General features: G+C 44.0%; 1 protein-coding gene across 1 annotated transcript in view; it reads right to left on the reverse strand.

The window, feature by feature from the left end:
* The window catches only part of MYOM3 (myomesin 3), a 57,925-nt gene that overhangs the window by 16,470 nt on the left and 13,481 nt on the right, over positions 1–27,974 (reverse strand). Inside the window, exons 7-24 of the mRNA XM_073318086.2 lie at positions 24,374–24,418; positions 23,478–23,618; positions 22,015–22,176; positions 20,308–20,449; positions 19,801–20,000; positions 19,048–19,101; positions 17,804–17,931; positions 16,720–16,903; positions 15,595–15,769; positions 14,175–14,296; positions 13,300–13,487; positions 12,096–12,222; positions 10,919–11,097; positions 10,728–10,842; positions 3,959–4,115; positions 3,230–3,339; positions 2,451–2,495; positions 1,816–1,952 (exon numbers count right to left, since the gene is read on the reverse strand). Of these exons, the coding sequence (XP_073174187.2) occupies positions 1,816–1,952; positions 2,451–2,495; positions 3,230–3,339; positions 3,959–4,115; positions 10,728–10,842; positions 10,919–11,097; positions 12,096–12,222; positions 13,300–13,487; positions 14,175–14,296; positions 15,595–15,769; positions 16,720–16,903; positions 17,804–17,931; positions 19,048–19,101; positions 19,801–20,000; positions 20,308–20,449; positions 22,015–22,176; positions 23,478–23,618; positions 24,374–24,418 (2,411 nt within the window). The remainder of the gene's footprint in view (positions 1–1,815; positions 1,953–2,450; positions 2,496–3,229; positions 3,340–3,958; positions 4,116–10,727; positions 10,843–10,918; positions 11,098–12,095; positions 12,223–13,299; positions 13,488–14,174; positions 14,297–15,594; positions 15,770–16,719; positions 16,904–17,803; positions 17,932–19,047; positions 19,102–19,800; positions 20,001–20,307; positions 20,450–22,014; positions 22,177–23,477; positions 23,619–24,373; positions 24,419–27,974) is intronic.

Below are 27,974 nucleotides of genomic sequence, written 5' to 3' on the forward strand. Positions count from 1 at the left end.
TTAGTTGGGGGCTGAAGGTGACGGCTAGTGGCGTTCTGTTATTTTCTTTGTCTATTTTCATGTCTTCATTGCTATTTTAACCCAAGTTAAAAATGTACCTTTTTTTTTCTTTTTTGCAGTGTAGACACACCCAGGGCTACAATGGGGCCAACAAACCCTCTCCCTCCTCGTGCCCATCCCTTACTCTGGTGTAATCATGGTCCAGGACTTGACTCCCAAATGAATTTTGTTTTCTATTAAAAGTCCATATGCATTTGTGTACTGGGTTTTCACATCAGCACAGGGGAACCTGCTTGTGGCAGGGTGTTTCTGTGGAGAACACAGCCTAAGAGGTTTCCACTGTAACACATAGTACAATAGATTCTCCCTTGCTGCGTATTAAACCTCCCAACTCGCCAGGATTCTGTGCGATCACATGGATTTTTATGTAATGAAAAAGAGCTCCTGAAAGCAGCAGCCATGTGTTGCAAGTAGTCACACCTCTGGGTGGTAGTGAGGGTAACACCTCCACCCCATGGCACTGTGCACTCACTAATATACCAGGAACATTTATATATACACACGCTTAAATCCATCAGACGTTTAAAAATGTTAGCTGTCATCATTAGTCGTGGCCAACCTGTTTGCCGCAAGCAAATATTACCAATACAAAGAGCTTGACATGCACTGTTTAATCATGCATTACCACATAAACCACACAGTTGAGGAAAGATAGTGATTGCATAGGGAAAGCCTCAAAGAATGTTGCTAGACACTTTCTGTCTCTGGAGAACACATGGCAACAAAGGCTAGGAGAGGCTTCAGGTTTTGCCTATCACAAAACACCCATGACTTTGTTATTTTGACATTGTTAGACTGCATTTGAACCACAGGTGAATAGTTCCATTATCCTTTTCTTAATTCTGAACCGTCGAGTCCCACAGAGTAAATACTTTTTAAAACATATATAGCATTAGGTTTTGGGATGGGAGGGCCAAAAAGGGGTTAATATGTTCTTTTAAATGTACAACAATGCAAGAGTACTTTGCGACACATGATGCAATGTTATTTTCAATGTCTGCAATTTGGAAATGGGTTGCATGCATCTGCTCTCAAAAGCCAGAAGATTTATACACAGCCAACTCAAAGATGGGTGTGAAAATCAGCCAGGCTTGCTGGGTAGTACAGAAGGGCAGCATTAAGCCTCCCCCTCATCTAACTGGCAAAGACAGTATTTCTTAGCACATGCTCACACCAGGACTAAATTAGTCATGGGAGACTGGATTCTTTGGTGCACCAAGCTCGCTTATCATGTAAAGTGAACTTAAAATGGTTGGAGATTGCCCCTGGAGAACCCCCTTGTTCGGGGAGAAAGTCTGCTAGTGGAAAGACGGCAGAGGTAGCTCTGCTGCCTGACTGTGTCATATTCTTCATTGCAGCTCCCAACCCCCTTCTCAGCATAAGGGGATGTAGGGTGTGTGTCAGGAATGGGGATGGGAAGGGGTTAGGGTGGAGTGAGGTTCTCTCATGTTCAGTTCTCTGCTGGCACAAGATGCCCAAGGGACGTTACATCATAGACTTTAACTAATGTTGAGACTTGACAGCTGAGAATCCGGGAACAGTGACTGGCTCTCTCTCAGACCACTGGGGCACGGTGGGGAATGAAGCCCGGAGTCTTTGAAAAGACGAAGCATAAAAATATGTGATGGGAAACAATGGGCTTCTGATTCAATGATCTCCTCTGAGCTCTGGTTTCATAGAGACAGTCTAGCCCATTGTGAAGACGGGTCAGAGGAAGTCACGCACACGTTGGGAGTTTAGAAGGAACACACGTACCGGAGTGCTTGAAAGCTCCTTCCCATTGAAGATTAAATGCAGCTCTGCCTCTGGCGACAGCTTTTCCACCTCCAGCCACAGACGCACTTCTCCTTTCTCAAGGACTTCGATGTTCCACCCGGAGATCAGCTCAATCACTGGAAGGAGAGGGAATGTGGCTGGTCATGGTTGAGGATTTAGGATAAAATCCTGATCCAATGGTATCAGTTGGAGTTTAGATACTGATCTCAATTTCACCCTTACTGTGCATTATATTTGAATCTAAATCCTTCCCATGCGATCAGATGACACTTTGGGCACAAACAAGGCTCCTCCATCCCTGTCTATTATGCTCTTTGTTGGAATGACTACCATATTGTCTTTCCATAACTTAAGCCAACGACCTAGCCTAATAAAAAAGCTATCATTCAACCCCCAGCCTGGAGGGCCAGTGGATGGCTCTTTGTCTAGTCCCTCCCCATTGACCTGTCCAGCTTGGGTGGCCCTACCAAGAGATCAAACTCCTGCTGGCTTAACTCCCAGGCACACAACTCCCAGGCATGCAATTCCCACTGGCACACAAAAGTCTTCCCACAGTCCCCAGGAAAGTCTGTGTATGATGTTCCCAAATGCCTGGTGCCACTAGTTCAACTTACATGGGTTTCTGATTTCATGACTAATTTTCCGCAAATTGTCCAGTTCTGAAAATGCAAAGAACAGCACAGGACTTAGATCAGTAAAGCCAAACTGAAACCACAACTCATTATCAATTCATCTTGTTAACAGACCCTTCATCATCCAGTCAAGTAGTCCTTAACAGGTACAAAACAAGTCATAGTTGAAGGGATTATGAAGCTGGGAAAATAATATCCAATGCTGGCATCAGTTAGAGAAACAGCTTTAAAGAAAAGCCTAAATTACTGTGATGTTGTGGTAATATGCAAAACTCTGAGGCCTAGTCTACGCTAGAAAATTAGGTCAGTTTATCTATGTTGGCCAGATGTGTGAAAAATCCACACCCCTGATCAGTGTTGTTAAACCAATCTAAATCCCCATGTAGACAGCACTATGTTGACAGAGGAATTCTTCTATCAACCTAGCTACTGCCTGTCAAGGAGGTGGATTAGCTACGCTGATGGGAGGCATTCTCCTGTTGGCGTAGGTAGCGCTGTGCCACTGTAGCATTTTAAGTGTAGACAAGCCCTGAGGCTGTGAGAACATTTCTTTTCTCATGCCATATGTCATGACCTTCAAGTTCTCATACCATAGGAGTAATCAGTCACATCTGGCCATTTAAAGGATAGGAAGTCTCCTTTCTATTCCCATTATGTGGCACCACTTCTTCTCCTAAAGGTCTGGGAAGAGCTTTTGCCCAGCCATTCAGAATTAACAAATTACAGCCCATGGGAAGATATTTGTAATGAGGGATTTTTACCTTCCTGGGTTAAAGTATGGCTGGCGGAGATCTCATCATCTACATCAGTTACCTCCACTGAATATGTCCCCAGATCCTTTTCTGATGCATTTTTCAGTATGAGTTTAGATCTTGAAGAAGAAAAAGAAACACAGTAGCGGTCTGTCTAAAATGGGGCTATTTGAGAGGACAACGCAACATAGTTTGTAAATCTAGAGGAGCAAACATGTAGTAATTTGAATGCCACTGTGGGAGTAGCACAGCCAAAATGTCTTAAAGCGTTAGCAGAAGAACAACTCTGATTCTTCCTTTCTGTGATGCTCAAGGCCTAACTGAGCTCCACACATCATGGGCTCTGGATTTGGAAGTCAGGACAGTAGTCCAGATATGCTTGGGAAATAAAAGCAATGGGTCAAATTCATCCCTGATGTATCATCAGCAGTGTTCTCTGGTTAGTGTTAGTGTTCCTAATAAGATTGGAAGTTTGGGTTCATTGTCAGATGTGTTGTAAAAGTACAAATGTTTATCTGAGGTTTGAAGGGCGAGAGGAAGGATCTTACATTTTCCATACTGGTTCTTCAACCATCTCTAATGGAGAGGTTGAACATTTGGGTTGGGAGGTTGAAAGCTTTGCTTTCCATCATTTCTCTGGAAAATATTTTGTCCTGATGTTTTCCCCAGCTTAGTGTGTAAACAGTCCTCTGCCCCACTTTCCGACACTCATTTTCCCAATGTACATTGCCCACTTACTTGTTGCCTTTATCTTCAGTTCCGACTCGGTTAGGATCTGGAGGTCCCTCATAATCCTTTGACCAGATAAATTCAGAAGTGTCACACATATCAGGAGTTTCAAAGGCCATGTAAATAAAGCCCTCTTTGTCCACTCCCAGTTCAATCTCATTTGTGCCTGCATAAGAGAAACAAAATTTTGGAAACATTAGGAAAAACTTTCTAACTATAAAGATAGTTAAGCACTGGAATAGGCTTCCAAAGGAGGTTGTAAAATAAGAACATAACGGCCATACTGAGTCAGACCAACAGTCCATCTGGCCCAGTATCCTGTCTTCTGATGGTGGCCAGTGCCAGATGCTTCGGAGGGAATGAACAGAACAGGGCAATTTTGAATGATCCATCCCCTGTCATCCAGTTCCAGCTTCTGGCAGTTGGAGGGTTAGGGATACCCAGAGCATAGGGTCCCTGACCATCTTGGCTAATAGCCATTGATGGATCTCTCCTCCAGGAACTTATCTAGTTCTTTTTTGAACCTAGGTAAACTTCTGGCTTTCACAACATCCCATGGCAATGAATTCCACACATTGTGTGAAGAAGTACTTTCTTTTTTTGTTTTAAACCTGCTGCCTATTAATTTCTTTGGGTGACTCCCTACTTCTTGTGTTATGTGAGGGGGTAAGTAACACTTTCCTATTCACTTTCTCCACACCATTCATGATTTTATAGACGTCTATCATATCCTCCCCTTACTTGTCTCTTTTCATAGATGAACAGTCCCAGTATTTTTAATCTCTTCCTATGGAAGCTATATTCCACACCCCTAATAATTGTTGTTGACCTTCTCTGCACCTTTTCCAATTCTAATATATCTTTTTTGAGATTATGGTGACCAGAATCACATGCAGTATTCAAGGTGTGGGCATACCATGGAGTTATATAGTGGCATTATGATATTTTCTGGTTTATTATCTATCCCTTTCCTTATTGGTTCCTAATATTGTTAGCCTTTTTGACTGCCCCTGCACATTGAGTGGATGTTTTCAGAGAACTATCCACGATGATGCCAAGATCTCTTTCTTGCGTGGTAACAGCTAATTTAGACCCCATCATTTTGTATGTATAGTTGGGATTATTTTTTCCCAATGTTCATTATTTCATACTTATCAACATACATTGAATTTCATCTGCCATTTTCTCACCCAGTTTTGTGAGATCCCTTTGTAACAATTTGCTGTCAGATTTGGACTTAACTATCATGAGTAATTTTGTATCATCTGCAAATTTTGCCACCTCACTATTCACCCCTTTTTCCAGATTATTGAACAGCACAGGTCCCTGCACTGATCCTTGAGGGACCCCGCTATTTACCTATCTCCATTGTTACCATTTATTCCTACCCTTTGTTTCCTATCTTTGAACCACTTGCTAATCCATGAGAGGACCTTACCTCTTATCCCAGGACTGCCTACTTTGCTTAAGAGCCTTTGGTGAGGGACTTTGTCAAAGGCTTTTTGAAAGTCCAAGTACACTATATCCACTGGATCACCCTTGTCCGCATACTTGCTGATACCCTCAAAGAGTTCTAATTGATTGGTGAGGCATGATTTCCCTTTATAAATGCTGTATTGACTCTTCCCCAGCATATCATGTTTATCTGTGTGTCTGATAATTCTGTTCTTTACTATAGTTTAAACGAATTTGCCTGGTACTGAAGTTAGGCTTACCAGCGTATAATTGCCAGGATTGCCTCTGGAGCCTTTTTCAAAAATCAGCATTACATTAGCTACCCTCCTGTCATCTGATAGAGAGGCTGATTTAAGTGATAGGTTACATACCACTGTTAATAGTTCTGCAATTTCATATTTTAGTTCTTGGGTGAATACTATCTGGTCCTGGTGATTTATTACTGTTTAATTTATCAATTTGTTCAAAAACCTCCTCTCTTGACAACTCAATTGGGGACAAAAAGAAAAGGAGTACTTGTGGCACCTTAGAGACTAACCAATTTATTTGAGCATAAGCTTTCGTGAGCTACAGCTCACTTTATCGGATGCATACTGTGGAAACTGCAGAAGACATTATATACACAAAAAGAAAAGGAGTACTTGTGGCACCTTAGAGACTAACCAATTTATTAGAGCATAAGCTTTCGGAAGTGAGCTGTAGTGAGTTTTTTGTGTGTTTGGGGGGGGGGGGGGTGAGAAAACCTGGATTTGTGCTGGAAATGGCCCACCTTGATTATCATACACATTGTAAGGAGAGTGATCACTTTAGATAAGCTATTACCAGCAGGAGAGTGGGGTGGGAGGAGGTATTGTTTCATGGTCTCTGTGTATATAATGTCTTCTGCAGTTTCCACAGTATGCATCCAATGAAGTGAGCTGTAGCTACGAAAGCTTATGCTCATATAAATTGGTTGGTCTCTAAGGTGCCACAAGTACTCCTTTTCTCTTTACAATGTGTATGATAATAAAGGTGGGCCATTTCGCATTTGTCCTGTGAAAAGAATGGCTCAGCTGTGGGAGTCTCCCCCACATCTTCTGCAGTGAAGGCCAATGCAAAGAATTTATTTAGCTTCTCTGCAACAGCCTTGTCTTCCTTGAGTGCTCCTTTAATGCCTCAATCATTCAGCGCCCTCACTGACTGTTTTGGAGGCTTCTTGTGATCTACTTAAAAAATATTGTGCTGTTAGTTTGTGTGTCTTTAGTTAGTTTCTCTTCAGATTCTTTCTTGGCCTGCCTTATTTTACTTTTACACTTGACTTGCCAGTGTTCATGCTCCTTTCTATTTTCCTCACTTGGATTTGACCTTCAATTTCTAAAGGATGCCTTTTTCTCCTCTAACTGCCTCTTTTACTCTGCTGTTTAGCCCTGGGAGTGGTTTTTTTTTCTTTTTTCTTTTTTGGTTCTCCTACTATTTTTTTTTGTTTGAGGTATATATTTAGTTTGAGCCTTTATGGTGTTTTTATATATGCATGTAGTTTGCAGGCATTTCACCCTTGTTGACAGTTCCTTTTAATTTCCATGTGACTACCTTCCTCATTTTTGTGTGGTTCCCTTTATTGAAGTTAAATACTATGTGGTGGGTTTCTTTGGTATGTTTTCCCTACAGAGATGTTAAATTTTATTACATTATGGTCACTATTACTGAATGGTTCATCTATATTCACCTCTTGGACCAGATCCTGTGCTCCACTTAGGACTAAATCAAGAATTGCCTTTCCCCTTGTAGGTTCCAGGACAAGCTGCTCCAAGAAGCAGTCATTTATGGGTCCAGAAATTTTATCTTTGCAGCCCTTCCTGAGGTGACATATACCCAGTCAATATGAGGATCGTTGAAATCACTCATGGTTATTGCATTTTCTGCTTCTCTAATCTCCCTAAGCACTTTATAATCACTGTAACCATTCTGGTCAGATGGTTGGTAGTATATTCCTACTGCTATAGTCATAGAATCATAGAATCATAGAATATCAGGGTTGGAAGGGACCTCAGGAGGTCATCTAGTCCAACCCCAGGCTCAAAGCAGGACCAATCCCCAATTTTTGCCCCAGGTCCCTAAATGGATTGAACTCACAACCCTGGGTTTAGCAGGCTGTTCTAGCATGGAATTTCTATCCACAGAGATTTTATGGCACAGTTTGATTCATTTAGTCCCAATCACTAGAGGTTTTTAAGAATGGGTTAGACAAAGACCAGATAGGGAAGGTCTAGGTTTATTTGGTCCTGCCTTAGCGCAGGGGGCTGGACTAGATGACCTCTCAGGGTCCCTTCCAAGCCTACATTTCTAAGGTCCTTTATCCAAACAAAGCAGGACACAGTGTCCACACAGATGACTTCACCTTTCTCTCTCTCTCTGGCACACAGTGCAAACAAAGATGGGATCTGAATGCAAAGAAAGAAGGGTTTCAGAGTAACAGCCGTGTTAGTCTGTATTCGCAAAAAGAAAAGGAGTACTTGTGGCACCTTAGAGACTAACCAATTTATTAGAGCATAAGCTTTCGTGAGCTACAGCTCACTTCCTCAGATGCATATCGTGGAAACTGCAGCAGGCTTTATATATACACAGAGAATATGAAACAATACCTACTCCCACCCCACTGTCCTGCTGGTAATAGCTTATCTAAAGTGATCATCAGGTGGGCCATTTCCAGCACAAATCCAGGTTTTCTCACCCTCCACCCCCCCACACAAATTCACTCTCCTGCTGGTGATAGCCCAAATTCCACCATGATTTCAACAATTTCCATCCCACCACCAACCTCAGCCTGGTCCAGTCCACACAAGAGATCCACTTCCTGGACACTACAGTGCTAATAAACAGTGGTCACATAAACACCACCCTATACCGGAAACCTACTGACCGCTATTCCTACCTGCATGCCTCCAGCTTTCACCCTGACCACACCACACGATCCATCGTCTACAGCCAAGCTCTGCGATACAACCGCATTTGCTCCAACCCCTCAGACAGAGACAAACACCTACAAGATCTCTGTCAAGCTTTCTTACAACTACAATACCCACCTGCAGAAGTAAAGAAACAGATTGATAGAGCCAGAAGAGTTCCCAGAAGTTACCTACTACAGGACAGGCCTAACAAAGAAAATAACAGAACGCCGCTAACCGTCACCTTCAGCCCCCAACTAAAACCCCTCCAACGCATTATTAAGGATCTACAACCTATCCTAAAGGATGACCCAACACTCTCACAAATCTTGGGAGACAGGCCAGTCCTTGCCTACAGACAGCCCCGCAACCTGAAGCAAATACTCACCAACAACCACATACCACACAACAGAACCACTAACCCAGGAACTTATCCTTGCAACAAAGCCCGTTGCCAATTGTGCCCACATATCTATTCAGGGGACACCATCACAGGGCCTAATAACATCAGCCACACTATCAGAGGCTCGTTCACCTGCACATCCACCAATGTGATATATGCCATCATGTGCCAGCAATGCCCCTCTGCCATGTACATTGGTCAAACTGGACAGTCTCTACGTAAAAGAATAAATGGACACAAATCAGATGTCAAGAATTATAACATTCATAAACCAGTCGGAGAACACTTCAATCTCTCTGGTCACGCAATCACAGACATGAAGGTCGCTATCTTAAAACAAAAAAACTTCAAATCCAGACTCCAGCGAGAAACTGCTGAATTGGAATTCATTTGCAAATTGGATACTATTAATTTAGGCTTAAATAGAGACTGGGAGTGGCTAAGTCATTATGCAAGGTAGCCTGTTTCCTCTTGTTTTTTCCTACCCCCCCCCCCCAGATGTTCTGGTTTAACTTGGATTTAAACTTGAAGAGTGGTCAGTTTGGATGAGCTATTACCAGCAGGAGAGTGAGTTTGTGTGTGTATGGGGGTGGGGGGGATGTGAGAAAACCTGGATTTGTGCAGGAAATAGCCCAACTTGATTGTCATGCACATTGTGTAAAGAGTTGTCACTTTGGATGGGCTATCACCAGCAGGAGAGTGAATTTGTGTGGGGGGGGTGGAGGGTGAGAAAACCTGGATTTGTGCTGGAAATGGCCCACCTGATGATCACTTTAGATAAGCTATTACCAGCAGGACAGTGGGGTGGGAGTAGGTATTGTTTCATATTCTCTGTGTATATATAAAGCCTGCTGCAGTTTCCACGATATGCATCTGAGGAAGTGAGCTGTAGCTCACGAAAGCTTATGCTCTAATAAATTGGTTAGTCTCTAAGGTGCCACAAGTACTCCTTTTCTTTTTGCAAAGAAAGACGGTATTCTGTATTTTCAGAGAAGTCCAGAGCTACATAATTTAGATCATTTCTGGCCACTGGACTTGCTCATCTATATCCTTTAATCTTGTCACTCCATTTGCTGTTGTTAAAAATGAATAAAAATGGAACTAAATATTTAATAAGCAGGTTCTTATCAGAGTATTAATAAGATTTTTAGAGAAATCTGTCTTGGTGTACCCCGTTAAAAATCACAGCACGGCATCTCTGAGATATGTAGCAAACTCCCTTTCTATGGATGCTTGGGCTGTTGTGATAGACAGTGTTTTCCCCTAAAGCAAAGGGTCAAATTCATCCTTTGTGTAACTGCACTGGAATAAAATAAAATGTGTTTATGCCAGGGCTAAATTAATCACATTTAGCAGGACAGAACAGATTACATCCATGCAGACTGAAACACAAAATGGGACCATTTTTATTGCACATGGTCCAACTGTGAAGCATGTTAATATGCACTACATGCAAGCCAGCTGGTCCTTATACTTAATCCTCCCTCAGTGTGGGGGGGCTGGAGTAGAGGATCTTTTGAGGTCCCAACCCTAACCCCCAGCCCTACACTCCTGTGATTCTGTTTGCACTGCAGGTGCAGTGGGTACTCTCACACACATTGCAAACGTTTATCATAGCACAAGATGAACTGTAAACTCAGCTAATCAGTAGTGAAAGAGGATGGTCCATTGGGTAGGATGCTCGCCTTAGACTGGGGAGCACTGTGTTCAAACCCCTGCTCTTCCACGGACTTGTGTGTGAAGTGTAGCAAATCACTGAGTGTCTCTGTACTACAGAGAAATCTAGCATTCCCCTACTTCACAGTGTGCTGCGAGGAAGGATAAATGTGTTGGAGATTACGAGGTGCTCGAACCCTATGGTAACAGGGACAGGAGACGTATTGTAGATAGAATACTCTATTTTCCCCTCACACTTCAGCCTGTGCAATTAACCCTAGTGTCTTTTTATTGAGAGGCATTCAACAAAGACAGAATTTGTTCACCCTTAGGCTCATACCTGGTTTGGTTTCAACCACCACAGGATCAGAGGGAATGGAAGGTAGACTAATCCCTGCCTTGTTCAATGCCCGTACTCGAAAAATGTAGCATTTCCCCGTCTCCAGGTCAGAAACCTGTGGAAACCCAATGTAATGAATTACTCCATGCTAAATAATAAAGAATGCTTGCCTGCTTGGCTTGTATACAAACCCTCATGTGGGTGTTGGCTGTTGGCTGCTTATTTAGTTGCTTCCATTCCTCTGACCCCTCTTCACAGACATCAATGTAATATCCAGTGACTGGACCTGCTCCTGTATACAACGGTGCTTCCCAGTGCAGCATCAGGTTTGTGTCCCGCACCTCGGTGAACCTCACATCATAGGGGGGGCCTGTTTGGAAGAAAGGTAGACTGTCACACAGGGACATCACAACAGACGATGCAGTAACGTGCCTCTGGTGTGAGCCTCAGATCGCAGAGGGCAGTGAATGAATGGTGGGTTCAGAAGAGGTCCTTTCTCCAGCAGGCTTTGTATGAAAATGGCCACGTTGTCCTATTTAATGTCATCTGTACTTATGTAACATACAGAGAGGTTTACATAGTGCGTCAGGGTTCCCCATTCTCTGGCAACAGGATTCCAGAGCATGGGGCTCCCAACTGGCTACATGGTGTAGTGTACAATGATCCTTCTTCTTCTTTATTATTTGTATTACTGTAGCACCTAGGATCCTAGTCATGGACCAGGGTCACATGGTGCTAGGCGCTATACAAACAGAACAAAAAGATGATCCCTGTCCCATAGAGATTCTCCTCGTGCTCTGAGGATGGGATCTCAGAGCCTGAGGTGCCTGCTTTATTTTGTAGCAGATGACTTATTTTTTTCCTGTGTTCCTTTAGTACAGTCCCAGGAAACAGGGTGTCCTAAGCTAGGGGCCATGGGGAGCTGCACCTCTGTGCATGCCTGAGGTAAGAGGTGCTTCTCCGGGACCAGCATGGTTTGTATCTCCTTGCCTGGTGACATGTATGCTAACATTTTAGTGAAAGGGATTCAGATTCCCAACTCACCTGCGTGACTGGGAGATGGGCCCAAGCTGCAAAACTCTGGCACAGATTCCAACCCCAGCCTTCCCAAAATGTGGAAGGAGCTCTGAGCAGGGCTTCTGGTTCAGTCTGCTATACAGATCACAATACGGCTCCTGATGCAAACTTCCCCAAAGTTTAGTGTGTTTGAATCCAGGGTTCTTACCAGAGCTCATCAATATGACCAAATCCATAGTTTTCCAAAAATCTCATAACATCACAGAAGAGTAAGTCAGTTTATCTTATGAAAGGGGGATAGTTAATGTCCCTAGAATTGTTTTCTGGCTGTTGCTGACATGTTGTCCTTACCTGTCTGTGGCATCGTCCATTCCTCACACTTGAACAAGTCACTGGGTTCAGATACTTTTCCCACTCCCGCCATGTTCGTCGCACAAGCACGGAACTCATAGAAATGTCCTTCATTGAGGTTGGTAACCTTTGAGATCAGAAGCAAAGAGATTATTAGCATAGCTTTGTATAGTACAGTGTGTTTGTAATTAGGATCTTTAAGGGCATGTTTTTAGGATGGCATGGAAAGGGTTTATAAAAACCCCTCCTAACCTAGTAACAAAGAGCATTTGTAGATAATTCAGTGCATCTGTTAAAAACATCCTGCGTACACATTGTGTTAGGAAAGAAAAGAGCAACCTGCCAATTAAGATACCCTTAAAACATACTGTTGCCCCTTTGGCCTGAGTGGTTAGCCAAAATGTGGGGTCTTGCAGAGTTGTTTCTGTTAGGAGGAGAAATGACTGATATGAGTCAGGCATAGTCTTGGTGTAATCTGGTGTGTTTACAAAAAACTTACACAAAGTCTTGTTTCCCTGAACAAAGTAGAAACAAACCACAGCAGGCCATTTTTTTTTTTTTTTGGCTCAGAAATCCCTAACTCTGCTACTCCTGTGAGCTCCATGTCCAAGGAGCCATATCCCTCTACTTCTGCTTCGAGTCAAACTCACAGCTGCTTCCCCTGGCTTTTTGCTCTAACACGCACAACCTGCAACAGATATCCTACACCTCGCAATCAGGGAAGCTCTTCAGTCCACACAGCTGAGCTCTGACCTACTGTGTGGCCTAGGTCCTTGGGTGGTAGCCCCCACACCCAATGCCAGAAAGGGGCTTGATTGCTCTTTCTGTTGAGCCGGAACGAGACCTCAAAGGATCTTAGTAACCCTGTAGAATAATTAGTAAGAGATGTGTGATGCTGAATTATGATGAATTAAGAATAGCAGCAACATTGTATTACTCAGAACTCTCCAAACAGCCCCAGATGCACTGGGCATCAGACTGTGGGACAAACTTGAACTGAATTGCATCCCCCAGGTCCAACAGAGAAGTTGTCAGACTTACTGGGGACACTCAAAGGTGTGGGATGAGGAACAGGGAAAGAGCAAGATAGGGAGGGGGTCTGGGCTACAGAAGGGTCAAGGCTGGAGGAGGAAAATGGCTCACCTCTTCATCTAGCCATCACTCCCTCACACAGAAATGCAGTATTGCATTATGAAATCAATACCTTGTAAACTCGTTGAACAATAGGTCTGATGTTGACTTCATGCCAGTCTAGCTCAGCAGCATCATGCTGATCTAGGAAGTAGCCCAGAATCTTTCCTCCTCCTTTGTGCTTTGGGGCTTTCCACCCAATAGTCATGTCCTTCTTCCCACAGCTCAGCAGGGCAAAGTCACGTGGGGCTGACGGACGAGCTAATGGTGAGGACAAAAGAGAGAGGAAAATAGATATTGTATGAAATATATTTGGGATCCTGCTGGCGATCCAGAAAAGAGCTGTTGATGTTGAATCAGTGAGAGTGACTTATCTGTGCCAGGCATGTTCACACTGGGCTTGATTTTCATTTGCTAAGGCCCCTTTACACTACTCTGGCTATGTAAAGGGGCCTTCAAATGCGCCTAATTTTCATTTAAATTGTTTGTGGGGAAACTCCTGGGTGTTTCGGAGCTTTATAGTTTTAACTGGTGCAGGGCAAATGCAAGAGAGGGTCGGGGGAAGGCAGCAGTGTGAGATAATGGAGAATGATGAAGGCACGTGATATGACTGCTGGGAGGCTACTAATGGGGTCTGCACCGGAGAAGTGGAAGATACTGAACCAGATTCTCTGCTCTCTTGCATTTTGTGTGGTCACTTACACCTGTGCCAAGTGCATGCAATGCAATGTGAAACACTAACAAATCAGAGTGATAACGTTCTACAGTCACTTTGGACAAGTGCAAATGAGGAGACAAGCCGCATGTCAGGAGAGAATAAAGCCCCCTCTACCTCTACCTGCTTAGGGGTGGGATCAATTACAAATGGCTAGACCCAGCTGTGCATAAAAGATACATTGACGAGGGAGCTAGTTTTCTGTGCGTGTGCATGTGCAATGCAATACTTACAGATAGCCGGCCTGACAATGATGGGGTCAGATTCTGGTGAGCTGTCACTCACTCCTGCTTCATTGACAGATTTCACACAAAATACATACTCCTTCCCAGGCTGAAGCCCTGGAACAGTAAACCTATGAGAGATCATTAATTTGCTTGCATGTAGGTGTTCAAAGTAAGGCAAAGAGCCCTTTGGAAGAAAACGGCATTTCAATAATTTTATCAGTGTGCTACAATTTATTTCTGTGTCATGCGGTTCTTCACCCCTGTAGCTTAAAGCGCATTGACTCACAAAAGTGTTACCGATAGAACAATCAGTAAATAGGGGTCTGATCTTGAGAGTTATTGAGCTGATTCTAGGCACTACAATTCCCGATGAAATCAACGGGAGTTGTGGGCATTTGGCACCTCTCAACATCTGGATCCGATAAAAGAAACTTTAGTGAAGGCCTTCTGCACCGGGGCAAACTTGGAGAGAGAGGGTGTTTAATGGCTGTCTCCCAGCTCTTCTTATTGGATCAGTCTCATTCACACTAAGGTCCCTTTACACTGCTCTGCCTGTGGAAAGGGGACTTAAAGTTTTCACTCACCTTGAGACCTCTTTGTGCTGCCGGACTGCTGTAAAGCAGCCTTTATGTAAATGAGAATCCGGCCCCATTGAGTTTCAGCCTGACAGGTATCTATGCTCTGATGCCACCTGCCCTTTGTGGGCACCAGCGCATTTTACTCATGGGGTGACTGAGCATGTGCTGAGCATCCCCTAAAACGCATTCCACGAGAAGCATCTATTTCAGACCATGCCTGCCCACTGTCCAAAATTGCACTTTCTGAGGGAGTGTGGCCTAATGGATAGACCACTGGACTGGGACTCAGGAGACCTGACTCTGCCACTGGACTGCTGGTGACCTTGTGCAAGTCACTTTCCCCTCCCTGTGCCTCAGTTTCCTCATCTGTAAAACGGGGATAATGTTACTGCCCTTCTTGGTAAAGGGCTATATAAGAGCTAGGTATTATTACAGGCATTTTCTAATTCATTAACATCAGGCCGTATAACAAGAGGCATTCCCTTACTCCCCATTCTTGAAAGATGACACATTGTTAATCCATAGAGCAAATACAAATGGTCTGTTGTTCCACAGACACTGCAAGATCTACCTCCCCAGTAATGACTGTGTTCTGACAACACATGGAAACATGTGCTACTTTGCTGCCCCACATGTTAATTTGCCTCAGATGTTAAATTAAATCTGGACATTCCAGAACCTGAACAGTGGTTCGGTTCTAAAAACAGGCAAAGGTTTCAGATGTGTGTTATGTGTGCTCGTATGTGTAGGGGAATTCTTTTTTTATCTGCACCCCATTCCTACCATAAACACAGAAATCCAAGTGAATGCACCGTATTTGCTGAATGGAGGTCAATTGCTAAACTCACTTGTTACACGTCACGGGTTTATTGTTGACAGTCTGCCATTCATTTGTCCCAATCTCCTGACAATATACGTAATAGCCGAGGGGCTCCTGATCCTCCTTCAACTTATCCCAGTGCACAACAACAGACGTCTTGGTGTCTCTGAAAGCTAGAACCTGAGAGGGAGGTGGGAGCGGAGCTGAAAAAGGGGAAAAAATGGAACAAAATAAGGTTTATTCTATTATAAATTGTAACTCAGTTCCAGGGGTGACTTGGGATGTTTGATATCCTCATGGCCGGGGCATCATTTCCCAAAGCAGAGCACAGTGTCTTGATCCAATCTCCTGATTGCAGCCTGTGGGTGTGTCTGTTGTCTGTCTCTAGATTTATAAGGCCTCATTCTCCTCTCACACCATTGTAACTCCATTGATAACGCAGAAGTTACTCCTGGGGTTTATACCTTCCTAAATCAGAGGAGAATCAGGCCCCAATTCCCAACTCCACATGCTGTTTTGGGGACAAAATACAAAGGTCACACTAGATGGGAGCAGCCAGAGGCACAGAACACCCTGAATGAACTTCAGGCCACCTTCAAACGAGAGAATGAAAAAGGCCAGCACAAGGCCTAGAGGCCTAACTTTGGCATGACACATGGGAAACACGAGTCTTTGCCTCCTCGTATTCTAGACATCTCAGCCCAAATATTACACAATTATCGCCCCCAACCAAACATCCCATGTCCTGCTGCTGCTCATCCTGGAGTCCCCAGAGACTGACTCCGTCACCCACCATTGTAGAATAGGGCTGTGGCCTTCCTTCTTGTGCTGCTATGTGCTACATCTGTCTTAGAGCATGTACGACACAGGAGACATTTGAGTGAGTCCCAGAAGTATGCTTGGAATGGAATATAGGGACTTGATCTGTTTCCTTTTTTTAATAACTTTAATTCCAGCCTCATTGGTTGGTTAGATTTACGCTGTGTGCTGAGCAACTGCAATGTAATTAAATATGGATTTAAGGCTTTGAGAGACTTCCTGAAGTCCAAGTGAGAGCTGTAATGGTGTACCGCAGTGCACAAAGGAAAGAGAAAAGAAGCCAATGCATATCACCTTTTCCATGTTATTAGTGTCATGCTTTTTATATTGTTACCTAATGTTGTTCCAGCAGTAATGGGCTCACTGGGCAAGGATGGCTCGCTTACTCCGTATTTGTTAGCAGATCGCACTCGGAAACAGTATGATTTTCCCTTCACAAGATCAAAGAGTGCAAATCTTGGGGAATTCACCGCCATCTCCAGATTGACATTTTGCCAGCTGTTGCTGCCTGCAATGGACTGGAAAGGAAAATATGGCAATTTACAATCCAGAGTGATGAAAACTGTCTGGAGCGGTTACTCCCCTGGTCATACAACATAACTGTGTACTGTTTTTGAGAAATAAAGATCTTCTTTACCTGAACTAAATATTTCTTGGGGGCTAATCTAGCCCCTTCCTTGTCGGCCACAAAGGGCCTCTTTGCAGCAGAGGTGGTGCAGTGCTACTGTGCAGATGGGGAATGGACGCGTGGGGGTAAGATATGAATGGAGCAGGGGAGGGACGGTGGGAAGCCAGAATGTTTGGTACTGTGCAGTTCCTCCCATCCTCTCTACTGCTGATGGCTGGGTAAGGCCCCGTGGAGGTTATTCCATCCATATAGGGGGAGTAGTTTCCTGCATGTGGCCTATGGAAGGAAGATTCCTTCCTCCCTGCCTGCTTGTTGGCTTATCATCAGGGGCCAGGCATCAGGATCTGGATTTACGCTCTTTTACATTTAGTACTAGTGAAAGGCTGACAGAGCCATTTCGGAGGCAGTAGGCCTTCAGTTACCCACACAATGTGCACAGCACTGGCAGTTTCCCCACACACTGCCCTCTCCATGTGTCTCGTTCCAGATCGGGACTGGCCATGCTTAGGAAAGAGAGCGTAACTCAGCATCCATACCTCATTGCCTCTCTGCTGAGGCTACCCTCAAGGGCACCAGTTGTGTTAGTGCCTTTGTGATGTGCAAAGCCTGTCTTCAAATCACCCACTCATTGTACACAGCCCGCCACTGACAAGCCATCAGCTGGTAAAAGCATTCTGTCACTACTGACCTGTGCTGGACTTGGAGCTGTAACCTAGAGGTAAAAGGGGATGTATTCCACTGCCAGTGTCCAGAGTGGTAATATTCACCCTTCCATAGATTATTTCCTTACCTTTTCCACATAATAACTCAGTGGCTCCTTGCCTCTGGGATCTGGTTCATCCCAGGAGAGGGCCACGTAATCTTCTCTGATCTCACTCGCGTGAACATTGGTGGGTGGCAAAGGAATTTTAATCTTGCCTGTGGGAAGCAAGAATTTGATACCGGTTCAGTGATAACATACCAGGAAAGGAGTCTCCTATTAAACAGGGATGTTTATGCTTTTTCAGTATCAGGTAAGCTCCTTTGGTGTAAAGGAGAGGCCTTTAACTCTTTGCATGCATTGGGGATATATATGTGTTCATTTGGTTGTCAATGGTCTGATAATTTTTAATGATAAATTATTTCATTCTTTGCTTTCATCTTCTTGTTTAAATAAAGGGATGTAGCTGTCATCATACTCTCACTTGCTCTGGAGGTACAAAGGGCCCACTGCACTGCCTGCAGTGTCCACCTTTGAGTACATTACTTTGCCAGTGTCCCTTTCCATTACACCCAGTTTCAAAACACTAGAGGATTTTGCGGTGCACATTACCAGAACCTTGTGGTCCTTCTTAATCCTATGGCCATGTTCCTCAAGCTCCAGATACAACTTCCTCTCAGGAGTTGAACTTGTAACACAGAGTTCCAGATGGCTGTGTCTGGGCTGAATTCTAACCCTCAGCAACCTCACAATGGGTTGTCTCCACAAGTAAAATTTTCAAAAGTCCCTACATTCCATTTTCAAAAGTGAGTTAGGATCCTAAGTCCTATTGAGTTTCAATGAGACTTAGGTTCCTAAGTGCCTAAGTCACTTTTGAAAATGAGACTTACGGCCCGATTTTTAAAGGTATTTTGGTGCCTAGTGGGATTTACAAAAGCATCTGGGTGCTTAACACCATGGTTAACACTCAGTTAGGCATTGCAACACAGTGAAGAACAACGCCTAAATACCAGTAAAAATCTGGGCCTTTGTCACTTTTAAAAATGGAACTTGGGCACTTCTGAAAATTTTATCCCATAATCCTTTGCTTTTAATAAAAACTCTACACTACTTCTTAGACTGAAGTCTCTAGGCTTGACACAATCACAAGTCTAACAGTATCTAATAGCTCCATTATAAACTGGCCTTGTATTTTGGAATGCTTCCGTTGTCTTGGAGTGTAAGAAAACATTTTCCTGTGCATATTTCCTCCCAGAGTCCTATGAAGTATTATTTTGGCATCATTGTACAATAACAAGCATTAAAAGGAGGGTTAAGTTTACGTTTGAAATTACCTTCCAGTTCATCTTTGGAAATTGTAATCTCCTTTCCATCATCATAAGGGATGGCTAGTGATTTAAAAAAAAATCAATATTATTCACAAGGAGAAAAAGCCACAAGTTTAGTGAAAAGACAGAGACAAGAATCCTGAGTTTCCCTATATGCACACAAAGCCCATAAGCTGGGGTAGTTTGGCCTTCTCCCTTTCTGTAACAGTTTGTACCAAGAGAAGTGTGACAAACTGAAAACTAATTATAGGAACTTCCTTGACATTAAAAATACAAAAACAATCATTTTGAGTTAGACACATATTAGGCCCAGATTCAGTTTACCCATTGCCACTTTTGTCTTCCCATTGCAAGCACTCCAGACAGTCAGGGGTTTGTGAGCAGAGCTTGAGCACTGTTTGGGTAAGAGAGTAACACATGGAATGATAGGGACAGACACTCAGGTGGTGTCAGTCATCCTGGTTTCATTGGCTTCCCTGGAGCTCTGATGATTTACGTCTGCCGAGGATCTACTCACAGTCTTTGCCTACCCAGTGCTGTTCACAAAGTGAAAATGGTGTTTTAGGTCAGTCTGTCTCCAGCTTTTTCAGTCTGGACCAATGACTTCAGCTCGTGATTCCAGCAGGGCTGAGGCATGTTTGCAGCATAGGGGCTGCAGTGATGTTTATGAGAATAGGGCACTTGGGATAAGTCATCCCAAGTTAGCGCCGCAGCCTCACAGAGCACATAGGGGAATAATATCCTGTTTCTGATACGTACTTATCACTCTTTTTTCCTCATTGGGGTCTTTCATTGTGACTGGGTCGCTGGCCTTGGAAGGGTTACTGATGCCTGAATGGTTGACAGCCTTTACCCGGAACTGGTATGTCTTTCCCTCTGTGAGGCACAAAACAGGGCACCTGCAGGTCTTCACGGGCATTTCATTATATGGCATCCACTCGTCTGTGCCTGCCTCACACCTGCAATGAAGCAAGACCATGCAGTACCTCCATGGTGTTCCCCCAATGTGGCAGTGGGCCTTCTGCAGGCTATAACTTTGGTAAAGAGACTGCTCAGTGCAACAAACATATGTTTACTCACAGGACTGCAGGCTGGGTATTTGCTGCTTTATTTAACTGCATCACAACATAATTGGGGTGGGAGGAGAAAATTCCCATTGATTAAACAGGAATTGAGGAGTGGAGCAGGGTGCCATCCCATAATATTCTGGGTATCCCCAGTAACCCTATCATGACCACTTTACTACAATAACATAAGCATACAGACCTTTCAATAAAATAACCGAAGATTGGACTTCCTCCACTATTGCTGGGTGCTACCCAGGAAAGGAGCAGGCAATCTTTATTTACATCATGGCATTTCACATTGAGGGGGGATCCAGGTGCACCGGCTGTTGCTGCCGTAGCATCTAAAGGAATATAGAGCAATTCTGTTAAGCTGTTCTTTCCTGCTTGTGTTCTGAATCTTTCAGTCTCCAAACACTCTGTTGTCTACAGAGAGAGGTTGTCATTTTGTGTTCAGCTTGCTGCAGAGTGCAACAGAGGAGACACACACACTCTGAGCTCTCTCTCCTGGAGATATTCATCCTGTTCTTTCCTCCTCTTCTTATTCATTTGTATTGCAGTAGCATTTAGGGCCCCATGGTGCTAGTGCTGTACAAACTCAGAGCAAAAAGATGGTTCCTGCCCCAAAGAGTTTACAATCTTATCTATACTCTTTCTTGTTTCATTGTTGTCTTTGAGCGTGTAGGGAAAACAAACTGTCTGATCTGCATGGTGAGGAAAAAATCCACATTTTAAAACTGTAGATAAATGCATTGAGCTATAAAAGGAAGACATAACTCCAGAATACAACAATGGAGGAACTTCCTATATTATACTGTGACCCTAATAAAGGTACAAGGAATGGAAAATATTAGCAAATTCAATTCTGAATAATTCATATTAAGAGTAATTTCTTTTAAGATTAATAACAAGGTCAATTTTTTTTTAAGATCTTGAGAAGAACAAGAACTGACCTACTCAGGGTATAAAAAAAATAATCCAGCATCTGATCAGAGTGAAAAACATTTGTCATGCTGATAAAGCAAACAGGTCCTGCAATTAGAACTGGACAACTGTCCAGCAACCCTGACCTTGTCTTGTAAATCTGAGTAAATGGCTGTTCAGTAACTCTTGTAACTGAAAGCCCACCGTCAATTCTCTGTTTGGCCATTAAGGGCTAAACTGGGTTCCCCACATCAAATCTGAGACGTGTGGCACAGAGCACTTCTCTGAGGGAAGGAATTCGCCCAATGGGGTAATGTCGCCATATCATGATGCTTCTGCATCCCTTGTGGGGATCACTGGCAAGAGTGTTTACATAGTATTGGTGCCATCCCTGCTTTCCCCTTACCCATCCCAACCCTGCCCCCAAATCCCACTGCATAGGGGAGCTGCAGAGCTGAGCTCCATGGTATGCAGACCCCCTGCAACAGCTCCCCAAGTCCTGTGCTACTTTGGTTCTGATGTTTCTTGTACCCCACATTGCTGTGGAGAAGGGGGCAGGATTTGCCCCCCAACCCCACCCCAAAAGCAAATGAAATCTATTCTCTACCTCCAGTACTGCCTAGGCCACATCTGATAATTACAGGGGGAAGGATGTTGTGTGTGGTAAACAGGTAGGCCTTTGTTTTCTGTGTTTGGCACTAAGGATTCTGCTGTCCACAGAGGCAGGCAGCCATTTAATGCTCAGTTCAGTGGAGACTGCTACAGAGGAAACACGATGGGAAGTCAACGGGATTTGTGCCTAAAATCCCAAGTGCTTAAGTCACAACTGAAAACGGGATGCAGGCACTTTTGAAATTATCACCCTTGGGTTCAAGTTGGGGGCAATGTGGGAAGGCCTTTCATTGTGAATGAGGCTGTGAATTTTCCCACCCCAATGGATCGGAAAAGGCCTTTTGCTTTAAACAGGATAGAAATCTCTAGGTACCTCTAACAAACACGTAAGCACTCTGCTCATTGTACCCGTCCAGTGTAGGGACACGGATAGTGTAGAATCCCTCGTCTTCTTTGTAAGCACACAACACGGTCAAAGAAGCCTCGCGATCCAGACACTTTATTTGCTGGCGATCGGAATCCTTCAGAAACTCGCCTGCAGGGAAATGAAAACTCAGTGGAACTCCACCTGAATGATGCCCTGTTCAGAGGGGCATGTAGCACTTGCACAGAGTGTAAAATGCTAGCAGGACGGGCACTGCAGGGGACCCTGGGCCTATGCTAACACAACACTGCTGCACAGCTAGCAAGGCCCAGATCCTCAAAGAGATTTGATTTCAATGGGAGTTAAGTGCATGAATACCTTTGAGTTGCTGAGCCCAAGTTACTTCTGCCTAGTAGTAGATCTGAGGCATTACAGGCTAAGCTCATTAGCCAGATGAGGAACAAGCTCAAACCCCTGCCTTCTGAGACGCAGTCACACTCTGGCCACATCCTTCTATTTGTTATCCTTTGCTCTTGCTGTACACCAATGCGGGAGGTTTGGGACTAACTTCTACTCAGTGCGGAGGAACCTGAGCCAGAGGAGTAAGTCCATTCACTCTCAGTAAATAGCAGGCATTTGTCCTGAGGGCCACAAGGAGCCATGACACATAGTAACAGTAGCTAGCACTTTTCATGAGCAGATCTCACACTGTCATACAAAGGAGCTTGGTACCCTCATTTTACATATAGGGAAACTGAGGCACAGAGCAGGGAAATGACTTGCCCAAGGTCACCCAACAGGCCAGTGGCAGAGCCAGGCTTAGAATCCGTGCACAAATGTACACCAAGCCAGTGTATTTTGGCTCTATCCCCAAGCTTTGGGAGAGTTCAGATATGGATCTAAACTCTGTGATCCAGGCCCATCTCTAGAACACAGCGCAGTCTGCTGCTTGCACAGCTGATTCTAGCAGGCCTACTTGTAAAACAAAGGCAGTCTTACTGTGTTGCTCCTGGGATAGGTGCAGCCTCCCACAGTTTAAAGGCACAGAGGCAATTCGCATCCTGGCAAAGACCAGTGTCCTTGATTTTGCCTCTCTGTTTGTAACCTACCCTCCTACGGGCTGTCTGGGAGGCCTACCTTTTACTTCATTCGCCAGTGTCTCCTCTGGCTTTACAGGAATATAATAGCAACATTTTGCACTTCCACTGTGTAGAACCAAGGTTCCTAACAACTCTTTATAAACATGAATTAATTAAGGCTCATGTCACCCCACGAAGCAGGTCTGTATTCTTATCCTTGTTTTACAGATGAAGAAATGGAGGCTCAAGTTAAGGGACATGCCAGAACTGGGGCAGAACTGGGAACAGAACCCAGGAATCCTGGCATCCAGTTCTCTTCTGCAAGCACTAGACCAGAGCTTATAGGGGGAAAGCAGTCGTACCAAAGAAAGCTATGTGGATATGAATACACACCATCTCTGAACCAGGTGATATCTCGTTGGTGTTGAAGTAGATCAGAAGAAAAGAAGCAGGAAAGGGTAAAAGGTTCCTTCTCTCTGGAGAATAGGGGCTTCAGTGAAAAGGCAAAATCTGCCTCCTGGCCAATGAGTGATCCTATGAAACAAGAGCAAAACCATGCAGCCATGATTAAGGCCACAGTTTTGTCACGGAGGTCACGATGGTCACAGAAATCGTGAATTTGAGTCAAACTGAGTGGTGTTGTAACCTAGTGCTCAGGGTTGCAGCGCCACTCAGATTTGGTCCTTCTGCCCCTCTGTCTCCTGAGAGGTGGATGAACCAAACCTGAGTGGCGCTGCGACCCCATGTGCCAGTCTCAAAGCCCAGCACGGGGAGCTGGCCCCAGCTCTGTGGAACAGGAGCTGCTGTTTTGGGGTGAGTGCGGGACTCCTCATTCTGTAATCCCCACCCTGCTTTCAGAACATAAGAATGGCCATACTAAATCAGATCAAAGGTCCATCTAGCCCCATATCCTGTCTTCCGACGGCGGCCAATGCCAGGTGCTTCAGAGGGAATGAACAGAACAGGTCATCATCAAGTGATCCATCCCTTGTTGCCCATTCCCAACTTCTGACAAACAGAGGCTTAGGACACCAGAGTCTTATCGGTTTTTCCCCACACCTCTGCTGTGAAATGTACTAAAAGTTTCCAAGCCCAAATGACAGCCCTAGTCACGATAAAAACAAGAGGCTCCTCGGTTCGTGTCATTATTGTGGTCATTCATCTAGTGCCATAGGTATGTGTAGTGCTTTTCATAAACATCAGGCTACTGGGAAGAGGAACACCTTGTCTGAATCTGTGCCGGGGGCCTCGGCCCATACATAAAAACTCAGCAACAATAATTTACTCACTTTTGTATATTTCTGAATCGAATCCTGACTCTTTCCCATAATATTCTGCAAAAGAAGGGGGAGGGGATGGGAGGAATAAACACATTTAACAAATTTATGTTTCAATATTTATCTTCCTCTTAATAATATGCAATGATACTTAACTCTTATGTATTGTATCACTTCTTCGAAATATGGTCCACTACAAACATTAAATATTAGCCTTCAAAACACACCTGGGTGGTGACTTCTTCAAGCAGGAACACTTTCCAATAGCCTTTTACTAGCTTAACAAACTGATAAGGATCACTTCACCCATAAGTGAAATGCAGCCACCCCTGGGGCAGAGCCTGGCATCTACTCAACACCACATGGCAACACTATGCAACAACACAGGAATGGAAGGGAAGAAGAATATTCTGTTGAAAGTGCTGGGGAGATTTAGGACAGCATAACATATTAGTTACTGAAGCTGGAATATGGCCTGGACACCAAGGTTAAGCTGCCGTACCACTACAGAAAACGATATGGGATCTTTAGTGACCACATATGCCTGGACCTCAGGTTTGTGACTCATCCCAAAGACAGCATGTCCAGAAGTACAGAATGTTCCAAGACATGGGCTCACTACTGGCTCAGAGGGAAAAGTGTCATACACTGAATCACCAGCAGCGCTTATTGCGGCACCTACGTGTTTCTTGGAGGTCTCTCCCATGAAAACAACAATCCTAGCCAAACCTTGCAAACTGCTGGGATCACAGAACAAAGTCTAGTGGCTTTGAGCTTAATGCAACGTAATCCCGCAGCTGAAGGAACTGAAGAATTCCAAAACAAGATGAAAATGATTGTGTTTCTTAAACCTCTCATCCTAAATAAATGCATATAAGAATTGATCACATTCATTCTTTCTCAGTAGCCAGTACATGGCAATTAAAATGGATGGAAATCAGGAATCTCAGACCGGGACATTCTGATATCTTTTCCAGAAGTGATTTTCTGTTGCTGTGATGAAAGGGAAGGCAGACAAAACTTTGCACTGCTATGGGGAAATCCCACATTCAGAAGTAGCCTCTCACTTGTTGTTTCCATCTGTCCTGGGCCACAATGAATCATGAAGGTGGCACGCTTTGAGCGTGGCATGAGGAGTGGGGAAGGGAAAGCATTGCTTTAAGGGCATACCTGCTGGCCAGGTAGAAAGGATGGTCCTAAATGAATGAAGCCATGTGATAGCATTATACAGTCATAGGCAGAAGATGGTGAATGGGTGGCAATGACTAAAGAGGGGAGTCATGGAGAACATCAAAGGGACATGCTGGGTTCATCAAGGATAACAAAGAACCCCAAAATATCATTGATAGGCAGGGCAGCCCCACTAACCTAGAGAGCCGTTTGGGCTTGGGACCGCCTAAGACATCAAAGGTATGTCAGGCAATGCAGGGGCCAAGAGAACGACTGCCAATGGCCTGCTTAGTGGGACATGGAGAACTTCCAGGCCAAGCCCTATGGCTTTGCTTTGGATTCTGTTTTCAGACTGTTAAACACAAATAGCAAAAGGAAGGGGCATGTTACCAGGACGGCATCAGGCAGGGTCAGGGGAGAAGGAACAACGCAGGCCTGCCAACAGCAAATGTAAGAAGCAATATTTGGAAGTGCCAATAGCATAGAGTTCTGCTCCGACCAGAGACTTCATAAAGGAGAATTTGATCTGGTACTAAGTGGTGCTAGGACAGCTGTCTCCTCCAAGGAGGTTTTCTATAATAGATTCATAGATTCCAAGGCCAGAAGGGACCCTAGTGATCAGCTAGTCTGACCTCCTGTATAACATGGGCCACAGAACTCCTCCAAAATAATTCCTAGCACAGATCTTTTAGAAAAACATCCCCCAACCCTTGGTAAATTGTTCCAATAGTTAGTTACCCTCACTGTTAAAAGTTTAAACCTTATTTCCAATCTGAATTTGTCTAGCTTCAGCTTCCAGCCATTGGATTGTGCTATATCTTTCTCTGCTAGACCGAAGACCCCATTATTAAATATTTGTTCCCCATGTAAGTACTTTTAGACTATGATCAAGTCACCCCGAACCTTCTCTTTGTTAAATTAAATAGATTGTGCTCCTTCAATCTATCACTACAAGGCAGGTTTTCTAGTCCTTTAATTTTTCTTATGGCTCTTCTCTGAACCTTCTTCACATTTTCTGACTGTTGTTTAACATCCTCTTGAGATACTAGTGGAATGGAAAGAGTGATAGAATTGTGGTGTACTGAAAATCGTGTTACAGTTATAAGCTATCACTTTAATTCTCATGGGTTTCAGGGGCTCTGTAGGAAGTGTGCAATCTGGGTTTTTCAGCAGTCAGTCTGCAAAGAACCAGCCTAGAGGAAGGTGCAGTGAGTTGTGCCTCAATCTCTGGAGCTGCCTGCTTTCTCTATGCTTGTTTTTGGTTCTTGCGTGTTAGTATTCTGTATTTTAAGAAATAAAGTCATGTTTAAATTGCAACCTTTTAGACAGAGCATTTTATGTTTTTATCTAATTTTTCTGTTTGTATGCTGTGAACATAACAAGAATCATTTGCCTTGTTCTGTTGTCACACCTGTTGTTTTTTTTTCTCACAAGCAGGGTTTGAAAAGAGTGATTGGGAGAGAGAACGAGGGCGGGTACTCTGTGACCTTTCTCGTGCATGTTATTCAGACCACCCTACTTCTGCTTCTCTCCTTTGGAAGCAGTGGAAAGTGTATTTTCCAGTGCTGTGTGCTGCTTGTTTTCATGCCACTTCATCTATCAGCACCAAGTCAGTTTCATGCCCCTTGCGGAATTTATTGCCAATTCAGGGCAGTAAATCAAGCCAGTTGGAATGTATCCAATCACTCATGGAAGGATCTTGTTTCTGCTGTCTTTTCCCAGGATCTATTCATAGTTTTAAGCTCCTGATTCTTAGAGATATATGGCCTGATTTTCCAAGGCACAGAGACACTAAAGTCAATGGGATCTGCGGCTACTCTCACCACCTCTGAAAACCAGGCTAACACAATAAGTCATATAAATACTGCAGTGTGGAATTCCTTCACCATGACAGCCAAACTTTCACTCACACGTTTCCTGCCTGGACTGCCCAATAAATTGTTCTTTATTGCTTTCTTAGCTGCAAATAAATGCCACAATCCAATAGACTTTGCACACTGAAGCCCATGTGGTTCCATTGCTTAGCTTTCGGGAGTTCACCTTTGCTCTGTTTGGATGGTGCAATGTACAAGAGTTCTTGGCAGAAAATCATGCTGTTATGTGTGCTTTTGATTTGCATCTCAGTTTGATTTGCACTCCCGGGGGGCAGATGAGAGAACAAACAACATGTGACAGATGGTAGCCACATTGCTTAATGGAAGGGGCTTAGTTACTACAGTGATGAGCCTGCTATAAGAACCCAATAGTATGGAATAGTTGTACACCCCCGAGCTTTTTACATACTTCCTGCATTAGGATAAGAATTATCCAGGCTGGTCCGCCATGCAAACTAAGGGCTGCCATTGTTATTATAAGTAGAGTTGGGTGAATACCAGCAAACTGAAAAATTTGTTAATTAAAAAAAAAAAATGGTTTTGGGTCAAACCGAAAACATTTATCCAAT

This window comes from Lepidochelys kempii, chromosome 19 (genome assembly GCF_965140285.1).
Source record: "Lepidochelys kempii isolate rLepKem1 chromosome 19, rLepKem1.hap1, whole genome shotgun sequence".
Lineage (NCBI taxonomy): Eukaryota > Metazoa > Chordata > Testudines > Cheloniidae > Lepidochelys > Lepidochelys kempii.